General features: G+C 39.6%; 2 protein-coding genes and 1 pseudogene across 3 annotated transcripts in view; all 3 read right to left on the bottom strand.

The window, feature by feature from the left end:
- The window catches only part of SLC15A2 (solute carrier family 15 member 2), a 37203-nt gene extending 28544 nt beyond the window's left edge, over nt 1-8659 (bottom strand). Inside the window, exons 1-3 of one of the 2 annotated variants that reach the window (XM_044666746.1) lie at nt 8522-8659; nt 5250-5337; nt 1552-1693 (exon numbers count right to left, since the gene is read on the bottom strand). In XM_044666746.1, the coding sequence (XP_044522681.1) occupies nt 1552-1693; nt 5250-5337; nt 8522-8659 (368 nt within the window). The remainder of the gene's footprint in view (nt 1-1551; nt 1694-5249; nt 5338-8521) is intronic. The other variant, XM_044666747.1, reaches the window with a different exon arrangement.
- A 3960-nt stretch (nt 8660-12619) lies between these two features.
- LOC123241546 lies at nt 12620-16818 on the bottom strand (annotated as a pseudogene).
- Nucleotides 16819-20982: 4164 nt separating this feature from the next.
- EAF2 (ELL associated factor 2) overlaps nt 20983-24211 on the bottom strand; it is a 74207-nt gene continuing 70978 nt past the window's right edge. Inside the window, exon 6 of the mRNA XM_044666745.1 lies at nt 20983-21268. Within this exon, the coding sequence (XP_044522680.1) occupies nt 21222-21268 (47 nt within the window). The 3' untranslated portion in view covers nt 20983-21221. The remainder of the gene's footprint in view (nt 21269-24211) is intronic.

The following is a 24211-nucleotide window of genomic DNA, read 5'->3' as shown; positions in this document are numbered from 1 at the left end:
TATTAATTCTCTTGAAGGAGCACTAGGTTCTGAGGCGATTGAAGAAATAAGTCCTTTCCTAGGAAGGAACACTTGAACTGAGCTTTGAAAGAAGGGAGGGATTCCATAAGGAAGTAGGAGACGACTATTTGCATTCAAGTATTGGCTTTCTTCTTGTGTTTTTAGCTATTCTTTGCTTCTAAACTATTTCTGTAGGGATTGGAAGCTTCTTTTGTTAAAACCACCCCATATAGAACTAGTTCCAAACACATATTCTTCTGCCAACTAAAGATGCCAGCAACCCGCAAGTACCCGTCTGATCCTCCTCTGTCCCTCTCCAGGTCTGGGATTACTTCTCCACCTCAAGGGTCCTGTGACCATTCAGTCTCTGTCAGCCTACCTTCCTTCTCCAATGGCATAGGAACTGGTTCCATTCAAACGCCAGGAGCTAAACAGTAAAGGGCCCTGTCCTAGTAACAGCTTTAAGACAGAAAGGCAAAGGCTAGGCACACAAGGTTAAGTGACTTGCCTAGAATCACACAACATGTTTGAGGACAGATTTGAACCCAGGACCTCCTGCCTCCAGATCTGGCTCTCAATCTACTGAGCCATTCAGTGTCATGCTTGTGTTGTGACCTTGGGTCTGTTAGTGCAGAGATGCTGAGTGAGCCTATGGTCAGTGAGCATCAATTCCTGGGTTTTGGTTGGGGAGGGTAGATTTTTTTCCCCTTTTGGATTTTAGGAGTCCTCAACATAGAAACAGCTGTCTTTGGCGCATAATTTTTCTTTTGGAGAGGCTTGACAGGCCGTGGGTGTCAGAAAATATGTTTAATTCTCTATCTTGTTGTTCACATGACCTGGAATTTTAAATATCAATATTTTATTCTCAAGTGAAAGACTTTACTTACATTTATCCCTATTAATTTCAACTTTTGGTGGTCAACCCAATGCTCAAGCTCATCGAAAGTTCTATTTGACTCTGTCTACCAGTGTGTTATTTATCTCTTCCAGCCTTGTGTTATTTTCAGGTCTGATAAGGATACTCTCAACAACTTCACAAGTCCATCCATATTCCTCCCCTCCACCCCATCTCTCTCATTTCACACTTGGTGTGGTGGACAGTCCACTGAATGAACAAGTAAAACCAAAGTTCTTATCTGTCTGTTACCTTGAGTAAATCACTCAACTTCTTTGGTCCCAGTCATTTCAAATACAAAATCAGATGACTTTGGGGCAGCTGGGTGGCTCAGTGGATTGAGAGCCAAGTCCTGGATTCTAATCTGGCTTCAGAGAAGGCTGAGTTAATACCGAATAAATATTTGTTAATAAGAAGATATTCTGCATCTTCATGAGTCCAGATGGAGGAAAGAACCTTCTGACCCCAAAGGCTGCTAAAATACATGGATAACTAAGTAAAGTCTATAAATTTAGGACTATTTTTTTTAAGATGGATGAGAATCAGACATTGTCTAGAGCCAAAGGGAAAGAAGAAAGGACTTCCTATAGTCTTATTCTATGAATTCCCTTGGACCGTAGTCTTTCATATTATGAGTGGGTGATCTGTTTTCTTACCTGAACTTTCCCAACCAAGAGTCAGCCATGGCAGCTCCCAAAAGAGGGGTGAAATAGCAGAGGCTGCTGAAGGCATGGTAGACGGATGTAGAAGTGTCTTCACTCCAGTGCAAGAAGTACAAAAAGTAAAGTGTCAGGACAGCTAGAGGGGAGAGAAGAGTCCTGGTGAAATTAAGAGCAGATTAGATCCCTATCTGGGAAGAGAAGGTTGAAAATTAATAGTCAAATAGATCTTCAATTCAATTCAATTCAAACAATTGTTTGAAACATGGTGTCCACTTTCAAATACCAATGACATAAGTAATCCAAAGCAATGGTCATACAAAATTACTTCTATTTAGCTTGGAATACAGTGTATCATATGCTTAGTTTGTAGCAGCTTTTCTTTACAAATTATGGTTTTGTTTTGTTTTGTTTTTAACTCTTATTTTGTGTCTTAGAATCAATATTAAGTATCAGTTCCAAGGCAGAATTGCAGTAAGGGTGAGACAATGGGGTTTAAGTAGACTTGCCCAGGGTTACATAGTTAGGAACTATCTGAGGCTAAATTTGAACCGAGGACCTCCCATCTTGAGGCTTGGCTCTCTGTCCACTTGTCCCTGTTATTTATGTGTTGTTTTTTTAAAACCCTTACCTTCCATCTTAGAACATAATACTGTGTATTGGTTCTAAGGCAGAAGAGTGGTAATAGCTAGGCAATGGGAGTTAAGTGACCTGTGCAGGGTCACACATAGCTAGGAAGTGTCTGAGGTCAAATTTGAACCCAAGACCTCCCATCTCTGGGCCAGGCTCTCAATCCACAGAGCCACCCAGCTGCCCCCGGATAATTATGGAGGTAGCATTCAGGGACTAAATGTGGTGTCTTTTTCAGTTTTTTAAAAAATTGTAACTTTAAAAATGATGGAGGGGCAGCTGGGTAGCTCAGTGGATTGAGAGTCAGGTCTAGAGACGGGAGGTCCTAGGTTCAAAGCTGGCCTCAGACACTTCCCAGCTGTATGACCCTGGGCAAGTCACTTGACCCCTTACCACCCTTCCACCTAGGAGCCAATACACAGAAGTTAAGGGTTTAAAAAAAAAAGTGATGGAATTAAAAAAAACAAAAACTCTTCCCTTCTATCTTAGTATCACCCCTAAGACAGAAGGGTGGTAAGGGCTAGGCAACTGTGCCCAGAGTCCCACAGATAGGGAATGTCTGAAGCCAAATTTGAACCCAGGTACTCCTGACTTCAGGTCTGGTAGTCTATCCACTGTGCTACTCAGCTGTCCCTAAAATGATTGAATTTAAACGCTCTAAGGAGGAAATAAAACTTAGAATGGTGATGGCAAACCTATGAGACCTGTCAGCTCTGATACACGTAGCCATTTTCGATGACACGCAAGAAATATGGAGCTGCATGCCAAGGATGAAACATTTGCTATAGTGTAGCACTATAGATGATAATTCTACCTATATTAATTTACCTATTTTGGTTTATTAAATACAGTTATATATTACAGTTATACATTTTTGTTATTTAAACTATAAATATCACGAAATTATGGTTTTTTTCTCAAAGTGACACACTACCCGAGTTATGATCAGTTTTTTGGCAAATTTTGACACACCAGGCTCAAAAGGTTACCCATCACCAACTTAGAACAATGAGCCAGAGGTCATAATTTATGCAGGTACAATGAGGTAGGTGTGTGTGTGTGTGTGTGTGTGTGTGTGTGTGTGTGTGTTTTAAACCCATATCTTCTGTTTTAGAATAATCTTCCAAGGTAGAAGAATGGTAAGAGTCAGGCAATTGAGGTTAAGTGACTTGCCCAGGGTCACACAGCTAGTAAGTATATATATATAAAGCTACATTTGAACTCAAAACCTTCTATTTCTAGACCTGACTGTCCAGTGAGTCACTTAGCCATCTCAATGAGATATATGGATTTTTTTTACAAATTCACCTATTTTTCTTGCCAGAAAGTTGTTCCTTCTGTGGGCTGAAGGTATTTATTTTGTGATAAGCTAAGATCTACATGTCAAGGCTCAAAATAACCCAAAGTGAGGGTAGAGAAGGGAGGGTTTTTGTAACCAGAACTAGTGCATAAAATGCCTTTTATTGGCTCTAGTTGGTGAAATAAATGTTTGTCTCAAAATTTTAGAGTCCTCAGTGAAGTAAAAGGAGAATTCGACTTTGACTCCTCTCAAGATCATATGAGCAGTTCCTTGTTCAGTGCTGCCTGTGGGAAGGAGGCAACCTGGGAGAAGCCTGACAGCCAGATGGTGGGATCCAATCATAGGAATATATTATGGGACCATATTGAGCAGGAGACGAAGCAGCAGAATTTATAAACATCTCAAAATCCATTAACTCTCCTGCTTCCTCTGGTCAGTGTGTGCTAGTAGTCTTAGTACTTACACTTTTACTTCTGGTACCAAACACAAAGCTACATTTTCTACTGGGTAGGGACTTCACACCTGATTTCATGCCAACATTCAGTGCAACAATAATAAAGATATGATTAATTTCCTGTTAGTTTTTTAAAAATATTTCCAGGGGGCAACTAGGTGGCTCAGTGAATTGAGAGCCCAAAGATGGGAGGTCCTGGGTTCAAATCTGACCTCAGGCACTTCCTAGCTGGGTGACCCAGGGCAAATCACTTAACCTCCATTGCCTAGCCCCTACCACTCTTCTGCCTTGGAACCAATACACAGTATTTATTGTAAGACAGAAGGTAAAAAGGTTTTGGGTCATATACTATATTGGGATCTATATCCATTGATTCCAAGATAGAAGACAAGGGTTTAAAAAAATTCTTTTTAATACTTTCCATCTTAATAGTAATTCTAAAACAGAAGGGCAAGGTCTAGGCAAACAGGGTTAAGTGACTTGTCCAGAGTCATAAAGCTATAAAGTATTTGCAGTCATTCTAAACACTCCATCATTTGTCCTGAAAGCAGTCTTTTTGGTTGTGAGTCCTGGACAAGTCACTTAATTTCATTAATATCTTCATCTGTAAGATGCCTACAGATTACAGACAGTTGGTGTCTAGCTTTCTTGCCTTGGTTTTGGAGAAGAATCTTTGTGGTGATCTTTGAGTCTGAAAGTTTATTATGGGGAAAGAGCTTTATAAATCTCAAAATGTGAGTTATTATTATAGTTTTTATTTCTCAGCTGACAGGGTCATGGGACACCATGGTTTATGGATAGGAGTAGCAGGAACTTTTATAATAAAACTAGGAGCAAGAGTTTTCCACTCTCACCTTTAGTTTTGTTAGGTTGCAATGAGATTTCTTCATTCAGGCCCTGGACTTCTACTTTTAACTTGTATGAACTCCTCCTCAAATAGGAGGAATTCTAAGTGGGTTTGGGACCAAAAAGGAAGAGTTGGGGCAGTTAAGTGGTTCATTGGATTGAGAGCCAGGCCTAGAGATGAGAGGTCCTGGGTTCAAATCTGGCCTCAGACACTCCTAGCTGTGTGACCCTGGGCAAGTCTCTTTACTCCAGTTGCCTCCTACCTCTTACTGCCTTGGAACCAATACACAGTATTTATTCTAAGACAGCAGTTAAAAGGTTTTTTGTTTGTTTTTAATTGGGTTGTTTTATACCAAGAGAAGTAAAGGGGTCACCTAAGCCCAAGAGTGGGGATGGGTATATTACAGCAAATCAGAAGAGTAAGGTAGGGTAGGGGTATGGGACTGAGAGGGGTACAAAGAATACCTTTCATGCCATAGTAGGAGAATCGTTCACAGAACTCATTCACCACGATGAAGGCAATACTCAGGGGGTAATTAGAGCCACATATTTTCTATGAAACAAAATGGTAGTAAATGAGGGTGAGTGTGATACAGATACATTTTGAGATATCTTCCCCTTAGCATTATGATGAAAAAATGCACTTTCCCATCCCCACAAGTAATTGTGAGCTCCTTGAGAGCCCTTCTGGTCTTCTATCTGTCTCCACTCCATGTACTCCATGATCCAGAGGCATTGGCCTCCTGTTCTCTACATGACACTCCAGACTCCACCTTGTTCTCCCCATGCCTAGAACTATCTCCCTTCTCATCTCTCTTTCCTAGCTTCATTCAAGTCTCAGCTAAAGTCCTACCTTTTGCAAGAAGGACTTTCTAGTCTTCTTTCATCTTAATACTTCCCCTCTGAGATTATTTCCAATTTATTTTTATAACATTTGCAAATAGCTGTTTATGTTTATATGTTGTCTTCCCTATTAAACTATGGGCTCCTTGAGATCAGGGGATGTTTTCCTTTTCTTTTTTTAACCTGTCTTTGTATCCCTTGAGCTTAGCAGACTGGTAGACACATGGTGGACACTTAAGTGCAGGTTGAATGACTGATCAGAGTTAGGGCCACTCATTATATTGGACGTTTATGGACTCAAAAGTTTAAGAGTCAGTTTGAGGGACATCAACAGGTACAGAGACTCTGCCTAGGTTCTATTTGTAAAGCTATCATGGATCTCTGTTGCCTCACTAATAATATCCTGTGTTTCAACTCTACTGTCACCCTCTTGATGGAGAGGGTGAGGAAGAAGTAATAAAGCCAAAAAGACTGTGTTCAGGCTTTGATCACTGGTGGACTCAATTTAAATAGTCATTTACCTTTTTGGGCCAGGTTAAACCTGTGCTATATTTAGTATCCTGTTAACCTTAGTTTTAACTTTGCCTTAGGCTCTCTCTCTCTCTCTCTCTCTCTCTCTCTCTCTCTCTCTCTCTCTCTCTCTCTCTCNCTCTCTCTCTCTCTCTCTCTCTCTCTCTCTCTCTCTCTCTCTCTCTCTCTCTCTTTCTCTTTCCTTGCCTCCCTTCGTTCCTGTCTTTCACTCCTTTCCTCCCTTTCTCTTTCTCTGTCTCTTCCTCCCTCTATTTCTTTCTTTTCAAATTCCAATACTTGGGTGAAAAAATAAGTCAAAGTGAATTACTTAGTAAGATGGTAAGAAACCTAAATTGACCCTGGTCCCTATTATTCTAGGGCAGCAGTAATGGACTACAGGCTACTGAGGAGTATTCTATTTATCCCGGTAGGGGAATTTTTGCAAACACAGTTATTCCTCAGCTTAAAGGACATTGTAGGTAGACAGGTCTCATTAAAAAAGACAGAAAATACTCAGTTTAATGTACCAGGTTTTACCTTTTTCTGAACAGAGACCTAATTAAGACCTCAACTCAGAACATGAAAACTCTTCTATGCCACAAAATTAAATGTAGCTTTTGTTTAAGTTCCAAATTTTGCCAAATATCCTAGAACCCACCTGATCAGTCAGTGGCAAGGGGAGAGAGACAACCTTACTCTCTAAGGGAGTTAGAGGAATCAGTGAGTCAATCAATCAACATTATTAAGTGCCTACTATATGCCTGGCACTGTGCTAAGCTCTGGGGGAAAAAAAGGGGGGGGGGGGCAAAAGACAGTCCTTGCCTTCAAAGAGCATGTGATCCAATGGGGAAGACAAAGTGAAATCAAATTTACCAACAAGCTCTATAAGGGAGAAACAGGAACAGGAAATAATTAACAGAAGAAAGGCACTAGTAGGGTTTAAGTCCTTTAAGGGACTTAAAGGAATCCAGGGAGGTCAGCAGTCAGAGCTAAGGAGTGGGGGACAGCCAGAGAACACGCCAGGAGCAATGACATGAAGTGCCTTGTTTGTGGAATAGCCAGGAGGCTAGTGTCACTGAATTGGAAGAGTGATTGGTAAGGAATGATCTGTAAGACTGAAGGGCTTTGAAGCCAACAGAGCATTAATAATAATTTGTACTAGAGATACAGTGTAGTGGGTGACAACACTGGGACTAAGAAAACTTAATGAGTAATCAAGAAATTATATTATTTTCCTAGAGCAAAGGATAGGGACTTTGTGAATATTTGTTGGTTGAATGAATGGAGGGGCTGAATACCTTTAAAGTTATTTAATTTCTCTGACTTTAGTTTGCAAAATGAGGATAAAAACAGGGGTCCTACTTCTCAAATAATGGCCAGCTAGGTGGCACAGTCAGGCCTCAAACCCTTTCAAAGTCCTTTTATAAACTAGCCTCTTCCCATCTTTCCAATTTTCTTGCACACGTACTCTCTACAATGTACTCTATAATCCAGATACTCTGGTCTCCTTGCCATTCCTCACATATAACACAGTATCTGGGCAGCAAACTGGCACAGTAGATAGAATGCCAACCCTGGAGTCAGGGAGACTCTTCTTTCTGAGATCAAATCTAGCTCCTGACACTAATTCGCTGTATGACTGTGGGCAAGTCACTTAACTCTATTTACTTCAGTTTCCTCATTTGTAAAATGATCTCTGGAAGGAAAGGGCAAATCACTCCAGGATCTTTGCAAAGAAAACCCCAAGAGAGGTCTCAAAGAGTCAGACATGACTAATCGACTAAACAACAACAATATCGAACAACTAAATAATATTGAACATATTGTACTGAATACTGAAGACATTTTTGTGAAATGATTGAAGCGGCACATAGCAGGCTGTTACCAAAACCAAGTGAGATAATGAAAATTAAAGAGTTCCCCAAAGCATAAAACAGTAAACAAATGCAAAGCATTGTTATGCGACTCTATCTCATCTCTGGGTGTTTCCCAAAGATCTATCTTCAGACTCTAGCCGGAATTTATCACTTTTAAGGATAAAGCTCTAAACCCAGAGGGAACTTGAGCTGAACTCTTCTCTCTCTTCGTCCCGTAGTCTAGCATCCTGGCAAGGCTCCCCAAACACGCGATTCTTTTCCCTTAGGAAATTCTTCCCAAACCGAGTGAAGACTTGAATCCAAGATGAAGCACGGCAATTCTCCCCCACGTCCCATTTAAAGAAGAGGCTCGTTGGAAGGGTTAACTCTAGTCCCAGACAAAACTAATTTCTCAGCGGCTCTACAACTTATATTGAAACTCAGGCGGCAGAGAGAACCTAGAAGGAAGGATAGAGGGATGAGATATCCCCGGGAAGAGACAGAACAGAGGCAAGAGTATGGACTTACCAAAGTTGTTTTCTTTGGAGGGCTTGAGGGCCGGGGTGCTTCCCCTTCTGGGGAAACGAGTGCAAAGAGGGTTTCCTTGGACTCTTTTGGAGGGAAGGTATTCATGGCTTGCTCCTCAACTGCTCTGTCTTCAGGCATGTGGCTGCATTAAGCGGCTGGGACAACGTCCAGCTTTCTTTGAGAAGAGGGACTGAGAGGGGAGTGGGAACTGGGAAGTGGCTTCGGGATTTAACCCTGTGGGTGTCAGCTTTAGCCGTTCCGTTCCGTGGCTTAGGGCTTTGGGCAGAGCGGGCAATTTATTGGAAGGAGAAGGAACTGGTTGGTTCACTGCTATGCAAAGGTGGGGAAGGGGAGGGACTTGGAAACAGGACTCTGAAACATCATCTGAATTTGTTCAGTGTTTCTTACTTTTGGAAACGTTTTCATCTTCCTTTTTTCTGATAACAACTGACTAGTGGGATTAATAGTAGTAACATCCCTATGCTTTCCCGTTGGGGCTTTGTCGAGGGATGGGACACACTGGTGAGAACACTGTCACGATGAAAAATGGGGGATTGAGGGGGAAATGCAATGGATTCCCAGAGAAGGAGTGATGAAAAATGCCTTCAGGGAAGATTATCTTGACAGTCTCGAATAGTAACATAACTCTCTGACCATGCTAGACACTCAAATATTTATTGTTTTAATTTGACTGGGGCGAGGAGTTTGTTGATTAGGGGTAAGGAGCATATTAATTTACAGTTGCTAATAGAGTAACGCCAGCATGGTCACAAGTACTTGGATTGGGAAGAGGGGGCGGGGCGGGATACCTATTAAAACAAGGCGGTCAAATCATTTAGCCCCCCGCTGTCTACTCTAGCCCTTACCACTCTCAATACACAGTATAGATTCTTAGACCTAAGGTAAGGGTTTAAAAAGAGGAAATAGTAAGGAAGGGAGAAAACAATGGAAGGAAAACTTTAAGAACTACCAGAAGGACACAGAAGTTGGGAATTGGTGCTTCCTTCAAAAGGAGAGTGAGTACTCCTAGATGGAAAGATGGAATTAATGTCTTCTGTTTTCTGCTAATAGTTTCGAAGTGCTATATCCAATCAGGGATATTTATTTTTAAACATTTAACTTTGCCTTAGAACTGGTTTATAAAGCCAAGAGTGTAATGGGTTTTAATATCTTGCCTGGTATCAGACAGCTAGAAGGTGCCTGAGGAGAAATTCAAACCCATGACCTCTTATCTGGCCCTCTATTCCCTGTACCACCCAGCTGCCCCCCAGAGCAATTATTTAATCAGAGCCATCAGAGATGTCCTTGCTCTCCTCTTATTTATAGTACCTTATGCAGGGATCTCTCTAGGAAATGTATGCATATACATTAAGAAATCCACTCAGCTCATCCTTCTACACATATTTGTTAATTTTTAGCAAGTGTCTGGTGCAGAGCTAACAGCTGAGAATTCAAATGTAAGCAAAAAGAAAGACAGAACCTGACTTCTAGGAGCTTACACATTACATCCTAATGTGGAGGAAGCTGAAAGTGGGGAGGGGGAAGAAGAAGAGTGCCAGGCATGGAGGCATGATTAAGGAGGTTCTGGGCAGAGCCATTTGAAGTGAGGGAGAGGTTTCAAGGGCAGAAGCCCCTTGAAAGGTGTGAATTGCAGGGCTGAAGTGATCTTCTGGTGGAAGGGTTTCAGTGACTTTGTGGAGAAGTTGAGAACTAAAGAGAGACCTAAAGGTGTGACAGGAAAAGTTTCTTTCAGGTTTTTCACTTTCTAGACCTTAATGGGAACTTTGGCTTATCAAAAGTCCAGGGATTCATTGAGCTCCTGGTAAAGACAGTGAATATAAATTGCCCCAATACCTTTGCCCTTATACATACATTAATTTAGACAAATAAGTGGATAGAGTACTAGGCCTAGAGTTCAAAACTATCTTGAGACACTCTCTGTGACCCTAGATAAGTCACCTAAGCTTTGTCTGCTTCAGTTGCATCATATATATGGTGATATGGGAATAACAGTGGCACTTACCTCCCAGGTTTTTGTGATTCTTAAATTAGATAATATTGTAAAGCACTTAGCACAGAGTTTGGCACATAGGAGGTGCTTAATAAATGCTTAGGCAGCTCAGTAGATAGAATGCCAGGTTAAGAGTCAAGAAGATCATATCCGGTGTCATATACTTACTAGCTATATGACCCTGGACAAGTCACTTAATCTCTGTTTACCTTAATCCACTGGTGAAGGAAATGGCAAACCAGTCTGGTATCTTTGCCAAAAACAAACAAACAAAAAGCAAACACTATAATCCATGATGTCACAAACAGTAGGATATAACTGAACAACAACCAAAACAAAGCTGCAAATATTTTATGGGCAACTCTACAACTCAGTGCTGTACCACTCAATAGAGTGCCAGGAACTCTAGTAGGGAAGACTCATTTTCCTGAATTCAAATCTAGCCTCAGACACTTACTAGCTGTGTGACTGGAGGCAAGTCACTTAACCCTGTTTGCCTCAGTTTCCTCATCTGTAAAATGAGCTGGAGAAGGGAAGGGCCAACCACTCTGGTATTTCTGTCTAGAAAACCCAAAATGGGGTCACAGATTCTAACACAACTGAAATGACTGCACAATAAATTCTTGTTCCCTTCCCTTTCATTTATGTAGAAGAGTGGAAGATATTCAGAAGTAAAAATGGCATAATGAAATACCAGAACTGTTTTGTGGTTATTGGGAACATTGCCTGACTTGAGGAGATACAAATTTAGGAAGCATACTGGCTAGTCACTCTACAAGATGAATGGGAGCAATGTATCTGCATGTGGCCAGATAGCATCAGAAGCATGAATGTGAGTTGCCCCTCCTCTTGTCCCCTGCCTGCATGCTTTCATTTTAGAAATGTTTCTCCATTGGCAACCTCTACGTAGGCCTACTCCTTGCTAATACTCTGGATCTATGTGGGAAACTATATCCCTGGTTAATAAGAGATATTCCCCAAAGATATCAAGGAATAGACTACATCCAAATATAGAAAAATAAAGTTTTTTGGTTGTAGACCTATAAAGTAGTTCTAAAAACTAGGAGGAATGGCTGAAAAAATTTTGGTATGGCACATAAATGTAATAGAATATTACTGCATCATTAGCAATACCAAAAGGGATGATTTCAGAGAAACTTGGGAAGAATTGTATGAACTGATGCAGAATGAAGTAAACCAACAGAATCAATTCATGCAGTAATAACAAGCACAAACCTTGGCTAAGTATGATTTAAAATCAATGCAATGACTAACCATGACAGCAGAGGGCCAGTGATAAAGTATGATATCTACTTCCTGATCGTGGGGGGATGGTCCCAAAGAGCAAAATGAGACATGCAGTTGGGGCATAACCAATATGTGGAATTTGGTTTTGCTTATATAAAAGAAGGTAAGTAATACAGCAGATAGAAGACTAGGCCTCAAGACAAGAAGACTTGATTTCAAATCCTATGGCAGATACTAGCTGTGGGATCTGGGGCAAGTCACTTAAACTTTGTTTGCCTTAGTTTCCTCATCTGTAAAATATGAATAATAATAGCACTTACCTCCTAGGATTGTTGTGAGGATCAAATGAGATAACAATTATAAAGAATTCAAATAATTATATAAGCACTAAAAAAATGCTTAGTATAAGTGCCTGACACAAAATAAGCATTATATAAATATTAACTAGAAGGAGGAAGAGTAGGAGGGAGGTTGAGTTTTTCCTTTTTTTTTTACTTAGGGAGTAGTGAGTAAGCTAGTGATAACATTGCCCCCACTCCCCAAAAAAGACAAAAAAAAAAAAAAAAAAAAAAAAAAGAAAAGGTCTTTGAAGCATTCTTTAAAATGTGTGAAGAGAATAGAAGGAAGTTCAAAGAAAAATACAAATAGGTGAATTTTGAAAATAACAATGAATTAATGACTTTTTTAAAAGTGAGCTAAATAGAATGACATATATAATCTTGTCCTGTTCTACTTTGTATATAGAATTGTTCTCTTTTGGGGGAACTGTTTATTAAATTCTGAGTAAAAAAAATACATTTTTTTTAATAAGGTAAATACTCTGTTTCTTAGCAAATTGCTTAGGAGCTCAAGAGCTCTAGTTTTGGGGAGTGCAGATTTAAGGGGGTGCTTGTGCCTTTGGGGACCACAACTTGTAAGCATGAGTTGGGGTGGGGTTGTCTTCTCTGGGGATAAACTAAAGGAAACACCATAAGATTATATGTAAAGTAGTAAAGAACCATATAAATGCCATCTGTTATAACTACCTCTTCCTTTTTCCAGATTCCTTACCCCAGCTCCCAAGGGAAAGGAGAACAGCAGTTACAAGAGTCCAGCTTGTTTTCTGACTAGAGTATTAATGATTAAGTTAGAGATCATTCCTCCCAGAATTCTTGTTCTTTCTAACTTAGTTTGACTAATGTCTCTCAGTTCAAGCAAACGAATAGTTAGAAATTATTAGCCAAGTTAGCCAGGGTCAATGCAGACACCCAGAAGATGTTGTATCAAATCTTTGTCCCAGACCTGGTCCTATCCACTAGGGAGCAGAGGAATGGTCTTTATTATGCTATTTCTCCCTCCAAATGATACAGAAACCACAAATGGAAGGCTCATAACAGCACGGAGTGTTGGTGGATTTCTGCAGGCTGTTAAGGAGTTGCTGTTCTCTCAGGAAGGCATCTCTATCTAATGAATCTGTTGGCAAGCATTATTGAGTGCTTATCATGTCCTGGGCACAATGCTAACTCCCAGTGGTTCACAGAAAGGCAAACAAAATGAAAAACAAAGCAAAAAAAATACTAGTCCCTGTCCTAAAGGAGCTCACATTCTTTTTTTTTTTTTTTTAACCTTTACCTTCCATCTTAGAATCAACACTGTATTGCTTCCAAGGCAGAAGAGCAGTAAGGGCTAGGCAATGGGGGTTAGGTGACTTGCCTAGGGTCACACAGCTGGGAAGTATCTGAGGCTACATTTGAACCCAGGTTCTCCTGTCTCTGGGTCTGGCTGTCAATCCACTAAGCTACCTAGCTGCCCCCAAAGAGCTCACATTCTAATGGAGGAGACGACATGAAAACAACCATGTACATACAATCTAAACAGAAGATAGCTCCAAAAGGAAGACATTAACAGTGTAGAGTGAGACAGAAAGTGGGGAGTGGGAAAGACTTCTTGAAAAAAAAGGGATTTAATTTGATTTGAAGGAAGCCAGGAGGCAAGAGTGAACAGAAATAATAAGAGTTAATAATAATAGCTAACTTTTACATAGTGTTTAATATGCACCAAGCACTGTGCTAAGTGCTTTACCATTATTATCTTTTTCATCCTCAGAACAAGCCTGGGAGGTAGGTCCTATTAATCTCCCTATTTTACAGATGATTAGGAAACTGAGAGAAATTAAGTGACTTGCCCAGGATTGCACAGCTAGTAAGTATTTCTTATTGGACTGAAACTCAGGTCTTCTTGAGTCCAGGCTCAGGGATTTATCCCAAGAGAGAGAGACGGAAACACAGTGATGGAGACAAAGTCAAAAGGGAGAGGGCGGGAGAGAGATAAAGAGAAGACAGACTCCCTCCCCCCTTATACTTGATTGTATTTTAGTGATAGTGATAGGTAAAATCCAATCAATATTGTGATTCTAAAATGATTAGTATAATTCCATTATAATCTTAATTCCAATTAGTAGAATTCATGATTTTCATAAGGATTTCTAACTAGAGCATAAAAACTGCTTCTAAGGGGATTTCCAACCCCTGCCTAAGTCATCCTTCCCTTCTATCATGAGAAGCTGACCATCTGAGTTTCATGTCCTGATGTGCTGCATCATGTCCCGATATAGTGCAAGAGTGCAAGTATGTACACCCTTCTTTATTGGGAAATAATCATCTTTCCCTACTGGATCAAATGAGTCCTGAGGTAATGGTCATCAGTATTTCTTAATAAGGGTATTGTCTTGTGATTTGACCTTTAGACTAATATGGGTGTTCCTAAATGAACTAACCAATCACCTTTGTAGCTGGATAACTAAAAAAGGTGTATATGATGCTGTGTCTTATGATATGTCAATCCTTGTTTGGAAATATTCACTTTGTTACTCTCCTAGTATATAACCTGGGTCTCTGCTACCTGGCTTTGTCTCTCGCTGGGGTCCAACTATGTAACATGTGCAAGATTCCGGGTTTATCTGGGAGACTTAGCCCTCTTCCAATAAACTCTAAAATTCTACCATGACTTGGAGAAATGTGGCTTTTTGACTTTGTTTACCTAAATTGTCTATATCAGAACGAAGGGATAAAACACACACACTGGAGTATAGTCAGTGACAAAACAGTCAGGGAATGAAGGGAAGATGGTCAATATGATCATAAAATACATGGAGGGGAGAAAAGTACAACTGGATAGATAGGAAGGAATGAAGTTGTGAAGACTAAGCCTCAGAATATATTGGCCTTACCTTTCAGCCTTCATGTATAGGTAAATGACTCCCAGCAGTCATGTAAAGGAAGCATTTCCACCCATATTATTCAGATAAGTACTTGAGATTGCCCCTTCTTTCCTCCCCCTTCTCCACTGGGTCAGCATCTCTGCCAGGACCTTATGTTTGATAATGAGTGAATGAGATTAGGGCAGATTTTTTTTTTTTTAATTAGAGATCGTATTTATTGGGGAAGAGGGAGAGAAGTTATTGGACTGGGGTTGGGGTAGGGGGCAGGGAGGGAACATGGTCCCTTAGAGTCAATGACCAGGTGCCAGGCAGCAGGGTCCTAAGGAGACAGAACCTGGAACCCCTAACACAGAGGTAGGCTGTAGTATACAGCCTAAATGCATTTGTCATTTTTTTCCCCCACCTGGCCCCAGTAAGCTCAGCTCCCTGTCTCCCAGGGAGTAAGAAATAAATACCTTCCTTTCCTTGCCCCTACCCCAGTGGTTCCCCAACTTTTTTGGCCTACCATCCCCTTTCCAGAAAAAATACTACTTAGCCCCCTGGAAATTAATTTTTTTTTTAATTTTAATAGCAATTAATAGGAAAGATAAATGCACCTGTGGCCATCACTGCTTCTCTGGATCATTGCAGCACCCACCAGGGGGCAGTGGCGCCCACTTTGGGAATCACTTCCTTACCCTCTTTTTCTCCCCCAGACCAGCAGCTCCCTCTATGGGGTATCAGGAACATCTGTGCAAACTCTGCCTTGGGGCAGAGGAGAGTTCCAGGGAAATGCATGGCAGGAGGAGCCAGGGCTAAGGGTGGGTAATCCTCCTTCCTAGGTTCCTGAGTGCTGGAAGGTTTGTAGGATTCCAGCAGGAGGCTGGAAAAGGTATTGACTTAGTCAGCCCCTCGAACTTCATGGGGTAGAAGCTGCAGCTTCACAATGTGGATGCCTTCATAGAGGTCATCCATCTGGTCTGAGTATTTGGACTATCTCTTGTGCTGGGCCTCACACATCTTGCAGGGCTTCTCGGGCTCAGGAAACCTAGCTGGTTGGCAATTATGTTGTGAGTGTCTATCTTGCCCTTGGCCAGCTCCTGGATGAACCGTTCAGTCTCACCTAGGGATAGGAACTCAGCAATGCAGACACAAAGGAAACTTGTCTGCTCCAACTCCTTGAACTGCTCACTGACCGACCCGTTGACAAGCAGGGTTTCCTCAAGCTCGGAGGCCAGCTGGTCAGCATTCCTATCACTCAGGCCCAGTGGGTGTCACACATCTGTGAGATGAAGGGGCAGATCTGGTTCTTGATCTGTATGAGGTGGCCCAGGTCCAGCTTCACAAGGGTGGGGAAGTTGAGCAACCAAAGAGTGCAACCAGTTGGGGCTGTGCCAAATCCCACAACTGAGAAGTTCATCTCTTTCACCAACCTCATGACTTTGGCATAGCTCATGGCCTCATCAATGCTAGGGAAGGCACTCATGGCCTCCTGCATCATTTTTTTTTTTTTTTGCCCATGCACAACATATTGTCTTCCTCAAAGAACCCATCTGGAAGTTCTGCCATGCCCAGGCTTAGGTCAATCTCCATAGCAAAGAGGTTGTCATAGCCCTTCACTTTGGTGGGGACTTTGGAGAACTTCTGGTCAAAGGCAACAGAGATGTTGGAGGCTGGTCCGTGGAAATGATGAGGATGCTTTCTCTGCCCTTGGACAGTTATACTGCTAAGCTGCAGCTGCAAGTGGTCTTGCCCATGCTGCCCTTGCCACCATTGAAGATCCACTTGAGGCTGTGCTGCTTGAAGATGTTGCTGAGTGTGGTCCACATCAGGAGCATTTTCGAACTCTTCTGACTCCATCTTGGAACCTAGGACAGAGTTTTTAAGGTAATTCACAACTTCACTTGTTTTAAGGATTAGGACTACTTCCCTAAGTGCTTAGTGAGCCACCATTGCTGTCATTCCAACTCCTACCATTGCCACCCCTTGTGTACCATCCTTCATGCAATTCAACATTGCCATTGATCCTGGATAAAGTGCATCCCCTATTCTTTTACCTCCACTCACCACCCCTCTGTGCCCCTCCCTTTGGAGTATTGTTTCTAGTTATCATTGCTTTCATATTGTCTACATGGCCCTAGCACAGTGCTTGGCACATAGAAAGCAAGTAATAGATCTTTCATCATTCATGATGAGAAGAAATAGTTCCCAAAGGATCAGTGAACAGAATATATATACATTTTTCACATATAATGAATGTGTGATTTGTTTAGAAGACTATACTTGGCAGAAATAGGGAGGGGAGGGGAGAATTAGGGAGGAAATGAAAGGTAGCAATAGAAAAAGAAAAAAGGAATCAATGAATCATTTAAAAATATACCCAGAGAAGGAATCTCACAGGGACAATATAGAGAAACAAAACAGTATTTTTCGTAAGCCCTTACCTTTTGTTTTAGAATTGATACTAAATACCAATTCCAAAGAGGATGATCAATAAGGGCTAGGAAAGAGTTAAGTGATTTGCCCAGGGACACACAATTAGGAAGTGTGTGAGGTCAAATTTGAACCCAGGTCCTCCTGACTTCAGGCCTGCTACTCTACCCTTAGTGCTACCTAGCTATCCCTAAGCAAGGTAGTATTAAAATGACCATATTAAACTTAAAATATGCCCTCTTAAATAGTTTAATAAACAATGCCTTTTGTTCTACTCTGTATAAATATGAAATGTAAAGAAGGAAAAAAAAGATAATAAGAAAAAAAGTTTCTTTTTGTAGAAGCCTGTAGTCAAATTGATGGAAGAGATATTGCCTTCTCCAATAGATAAATGGGCAAGGGACATGAATAGGCAATTTTGAGACAAAGAAATTAAAACTATCAATAAGCACATGAAAAAGTGTTCTAAATCCCTTATAATTAAAGAAATGCAAATCAAAACAACTCTGAGGTACCACCTCACACCTAGCAGATTGGCTAACATGAAAGCAAAGTAAATTAATAAATGTTGGAGGGGATGTGGCAAATTTGGGACATTAATGCATTGCTGGTGGAGTTGTGAACTGATCCAACCATTCTGGATGGCAATTTGGAATTATGCACAAAGGACTTTAAAAAACTGCCTGCCCTTTGATCCAGCCATACCACTGCTGGGTTTATACCCCAAAAAGATCATAAGGAAAAAGACTTTTACAAAAATATTTATAGTTGAGCTCTTTGTGGTGGCAAAAAATTGGAAAACGAGGGTCTGCCCTTCGATTGAGGAATGGCTGAACAAATTGTGGTATCTATTGGTGACAGAATACTATTATACTCAAAGGAATAACGAACTGGAAGAATTCCATGTGAACTAGAACAACCTCCAAGAATTGATGCAGAGTGAAAGGAGCAGAAGCAGAACATTATACACAGAGACTGATATACTGTGGCACAATCAAATGTAATGGACTTCTCTACTAGCAGCAATGCAATGACCCAGGACAATTCTGAGGGACTTATGAGGAAGAACACTATCCACATCCAGAGAAAGAACTGTGGGAGTAGAAACACAAAAGAAAAACAACTGCTTGAACCCATGGGTTGATGGGGATAGGATTGGGGGTGTAGACTCTAAACCAATGGTTCCCAAACTTTTTTGGCCTACCGCCCCCTTTCCAGAAAAAAATATTATTTAGCCCCCTGGAAATTAATTTTTTAAAAATTTTAATAGCAATTAATAGGAAAGATAGATACACCTGTGGCCATCACTGTCCCCCTGGATCGCTGCAGCACCCACCAGGGGGTGGTGGCACCCACTTTGGGAATCACTGCTCTAAACCATCACCTTAATGCAAATATTAATAATATGGAAAAAGGTCTTGATCAATGACACAAGTAAAACCCAGTGGAATTGCTCATTGGCTATGGGAGGGGGATGGAAGGATGAGAGGGAAAGAACATGAATCAGTAACCATGGAAAAATACTCTAAATTAATTAATTAAATGAACATTTTCAAATAAAAAAAGAGATATTGCCTTGTGAAAAGGGAATTACCCTCCCTTTGTACTCTTTTTAACCATTATAGCCTTTAGAGTTTTTCCAACTCAAAGATTCTACCATCTACTTTCTTTAGTTGAATTAATGCTCTCATCTTCAATATCCATCCATATTCTCATCTTCTGCTTCTAGGACCCAGGCCCAGAAGACAAATTAGTAAATGGAGAATCATTTGAAAGAATTAAAGAGAACAAATGAAAAAGAGAAACAACTTCAAGATTTTTTTACAAATGAATGTCATTAATTTGCTTCTGATTTGAGTAGAATTTATGAACTAAAGAAAGACACCAAAAATGAGGAAAAGGGAGGTCTCTCCATCAGTAGACAATGATCTATCATCAACATGTCTAGTACGACACCATTGATAGGAATGGGGGGGAGGGTTACACAGATGATGGACTATGCAGGGAGGGCATTAGCATTGGCATGGTCAATAGAGTTGCATGGAATGCCATGGCCAGAGAGAGTGTTACAGGCATGATTCTCAAGTTAGCATCCTCTTCATTTAGATCTGATTTGGGGAAGAAATGTGGCACTCACAAGTCAGTGAGCTTTTTTAACAAAGGAAGAAATTTATTTTGCTCTACCATAACAAGAATACAGTGGAGGTCCCCATCACTGTTTCTATCTGGAAGTGTGAAAGCCAGAAGGATCTGGGGGCTTGAGTGGTCCCAGGCATCCACCAAATCTAATGGGCCTTAACTGTACACAGCTATCCCAGGGGGAATGTAGAGTGATCCAATGGAGGGATGCTGCCCTATTCCTTGTGGCCAGAGCCCTCTTGATTGGGGAGAGGCATCTTCTCTGTGGGACCCACAGGAAGCTCCCATGAAGGCAGGGGGATTAGTTGGGTGGATGCTGGAGGGGACTGTCCAGAAGGGTGAAGAAACAACTGTGGCCAGCATTCTTGTTGGCTTGTACTGCCTAAGCTGAACTGCTAGAGTACTCGGAAACTGGTCCAGGATGTTCAACTGCTAGAAAGAGACACCTGAGGTGGGCAGCTGGTTGTGAAATTATGCTGTCCATCAGAAAAAGAATTCTCCCTTTTCAGAAACCATGCAATGCAGGGCAACAGGCTCTGCATGTGAAGAGATCTCTCTGACAGGGATGGGGAGTGAAAGACCCCAGCCAGGAAATCTGGATCTCTGACCCAGAGACTAATTCCTAATAAGACAGAAGCCATAGGCTGGGGAAAAGGAGAGCAAACTTGGGATAGAGTCTGGGAATATCCCAGGGTGGGGAACTCATTATTCTTCAAGATCGAATCTGCCCAGTACTCATCTCATCAGGACCCTCCACTCACTCTGACCCCTTTGAACTGGAGAGCCCCAGTTCCTCCCAGAGACACTGCTTTTGGGCTTCTTTGGAAGTCTCTTTCATGCCTTCCACCTTCTTATTCCATTAAACTATGTAAACTATTAAACTTATTCCATTGAGGACAAGGCCTGTTTTTGTTTTATTTATTTTTTGACACAGTGCCTGGCACATTGTAGGCACTTGATAAATGTTAATTGACACTCCTTGCCCTGAAGTCATAGGTGGTGATTAGAGATATTCCTACAAACTTGAGGATTCTGAAGCAGTTGTTCCTGAGGGTGTGGAACTTGGAACTTTGAAACTCATAAGTGAAACATAAGTTAGGTTTTTGACAGCTATTTATTTTTCATTTCAAAAATCAAATAAGCAATTGACATTGAATTTGTAAGAAGGATGAACACATTGTTTTCTCTGATACATGTACATTGTTTCACCTAAAATTTCAAGAACAGCAGGTGACAAACATAAAAATACAATCACCTAATTATCATCATAGTATTTTATATTTTACTATCAATCTAGTCCATTACAAAACATTCTTTGTTGTTCAGTCATTTCAGTCCTGTTCAACTCTTCATGACCCCATTGGGCTTTTCTTGGCAAAGATACGGGACTGGTTTGCCATTTCCTTCTCCAGCTCATTTTACAGATGAGGAAACTGAAGTGACTTGCCCAGGGTCACACAGCTAGTAAGTAGCTGAGGCCAAATTTGAACTCAGGAAACTAAATAAACCAAGTAGATCAAAGCAGTGTTGTTTCCATATAACATCAGCAGAAAATTCAGAATCAAATTACATTTCCATTATCATCAAAAGTTGAGACAGTTCTCAGTCTGGAGAAATTTTAATCTTAGTGCAAAACAAATTTTTTGATATTCTAATTTTTAAAAATATTCATGTTAAGGCCCATAATTTCTTCATTCATCGCTGTCGCTTCCTGATTCACTCAGCTGCAAATCATTTCCTAAAATAAAAAAGAAACAGGAAAGCTAATTACATTGAAGTTGTTCTTTTTCTTTTAATTCAACAAATATAGAATAAAATCAAACTGTGAACTTACAACTCAGTATTTTCAACTGACATTTTTTCTTAATAATAACAATGCTAATGTTTACTTAGTACTATATATTTTATAAAATGCTTCATATACATTATCACACTAAGAATTAATCTATTGACTAAACTTTGAATATGTATTGTTGTTCAAACTTGCTACTATCAAATGTTAGTTTACACTTACTTTTGTCATCTTAGTTCACGTACCAATATCACCAATATACTGTAAAATAAAAATTTCTTTATATATTATGCTTGTGAATCTCTTCCTTGGGGACTTTTGGGGGAAGAGGGGGAATTATCAGGGAATTGAGAAAATCATGTGACCATCTCACACTGTTTTTAAAGGGTAAACCAAAAGTGAAGTTTTTCTTGGATGATAGTTTTTAATGGTTTAGTGGTTCATACCAAATAAGATTCTCTAGTAATCCTAGAGTAATCCTAGGCCTAAAAATGGTTGAAAAAAGGGGTGCTGTTACTGATTCTCATTATTATAGCCTCTGAGGCCAGGAAGGTAGCACTGGAAAGGCACCTAATATATAATATTATTGCCTGAAATATTGTATGTCAGGCTGTTTAGCCAACTCTTTTAAAAAAAGTATTAAAAAAAAGTCAAGTATCACATTTTTACATGAGGGCATTTAGTCAAATTGCTGTTTAATGGGTCAGAGTTCATTTTCCTTTTTCTTTATAGATATAGGAAAAACTGAATTTATGTTCCATATGGATCAACACATTACAACCAGTGAGTAAATAGTACCAATAAATATGAAGCTATAGTAAACAAATATATTCTTCTAGATTACTTCCTAGTAGAGACAATACACTGAAAGAATGGTAGATTTGATTGTGTGGAAAATAGATGAGAAAGAAGAGGACATTCTGGACAAAGAGAGAGAAAAAATATTCGGGGCTAGGAAGAGGCAATTTGCAAAAAGGAAAGGAGCTCACTTGGGAAGATAAGGATATTTCATTTCCTGCAGCAGTGGGATAAAGCTACAGGAGCTAGTTCTATGAATGGGAGTTCAGTCCACCTTGTGTGCAGATCAAAACCTAAATTCTCTACAACATTCAACTCTAGCTACCTAGTGCTTGGAGAATGAATCACAGAACTGGGTTGGGGGAGTTCGAAGAATCTTCTGGCTCTTTCCCAGTCTTGTAGCTAATCAATTCATAGCTTCTGTGATACAGAGGATTGATGGTGGAAAACTCTGTTATATTGCTACATCTTCCCTTCTGATATATAGGTTATTTCCAATGTGTTGCTGTAACAACTAAAGCAGCTATGAATATTTTGTACAAATAGGCCCTTTTTACATTTTAATGTTTTTTTTAGAATCAAGTCATAGAAAAGGACTATAGTAGAACTTATAGTTTTCCAAAGCTTCAATTCTAATTCTAATATTTCTTACTATTTTTGCATTCTAAGGGTTATAAGGTGACATTTTAAAGTTTTTTTGTGTGTACAATCAAAACATTTTTTCATGTGATTAATGTATTTTCTCCTTCAAAAATTTTCTGGTCATGTCTGTTGGGGAAATTTTTTCACTGGGGACTATATATTATAAAATTCTAGATATCAGATCTTCAGCTGATATTTACTAGAAGTGGTTTCTTTCCCCACTCCTTCCACAAATGTTTCTTTTCTTTCTATTTTAGATATGTTGCTTTTTGTTGGACAAAATCCTTTCATCTTCACATAATAAAACATCAATTTTTACTCCAAAAATTTTTTTCATTTTATTAAAATGTCCTCTCTGTAGTTGGAATAAATGTGATTACTTTTTCTTAAAGTTTTTTAGAATGTATGTGTTTAATATGTAGATTGCTTTTGAAGTATGGCAAAGATCTAAACACATTTTTGGCCTCATAGATTTCCTAACAGTTTTTATTTAAAAGTGATTTTTTTCCACAGTGTTTTTAAAAATTAAATTTTATTTTATTTTTAATTTATTAATCACTCCAAAAAAAAAGACAATTCCAAATGTGAAGCAGCACAAGATCAAAGAGATATGAAACCATAAATCTCTTATTTACAGTCTGCTTTTTAAAAAAGCAAATAAATTCAACATTTTATTTTCAAAGTTATCTGCCTGTTTTTGTTTCCTTCTGATTTTCTATTCTCTTTAGAGTGTTTTTAAAGCATGGGTTTATCAAATACTAAACTTTATTATATGCATCAGCTTCAATTTCTGGGTTCTTATTTCTCTGTTCTTTTTCCCAGTAAAAAGACAATTTCCTGGTTATTTCTACAAAGTACATTTCTCCAAAGTAACTTTTAAGATCTGATAGTATCTTTGCTTTCTTTTTCACATTTGTTCTTTTTTTTTAACTCTTACCTTCTGCCTTAGAATCTACACTGTATATTGGTTCCAAGGCAGAAGAGAGATAAGGAATAGTCAATGGCATTAAGTTACTTACCCATGGTCACCCAGCTAGGAAGTGTCTAAGTCCAGATTTGAATCCAGGACCTCCTATCTCTAGGCCTGGCTTGGTGGTTCTTTGTTTTTTCATGTTGACAAGATTGATGACTTTTCAAATGGGCAGATTTTGTTCAGAATTATAAATAACTTATCATTTATTTGGTTCTTACTTGATTTCTATCTAGGTAATATTGAATTTATCTTTGTATGTTTTCTTAAAATTTTCATCTGCATTTATAGTCATATTGTACTATTTTCTCTAAAAATTATATACATATGTAGGCAAATGGCTTTCAAATGTATCTAGCATGGAAATACAAGTTTCTAAAATTAGATGAAGAATTTTACATATCAACTTATATTTATAAAGAAAATGAAATCATTTTCCCATTTTTTAAAGTATTTGATCATTTCAAAAGATGATTTTA

Source organism: Gracilinanus agilis, chromosome 3 (genome assembly GCF_016433145.1).
Source record: "Gracilinanus agilis isolate LMUSP501 chromosome 3, AgileGrace, whole genome shotgun sequence".
NCBI classification, from domain to species: domain Eukaryota; kingdom Metazoa; phylum Chordata; class Mammalia; order Didelphimorphia; family Didelphidae; genus Gracilinanus; species Gracilinanus agilis.
The sequence above is the reverse complement of the archived record's forward strand: the minus strand, read 5'-3'. Positions and strand labels throughout refer to the sequence as shown.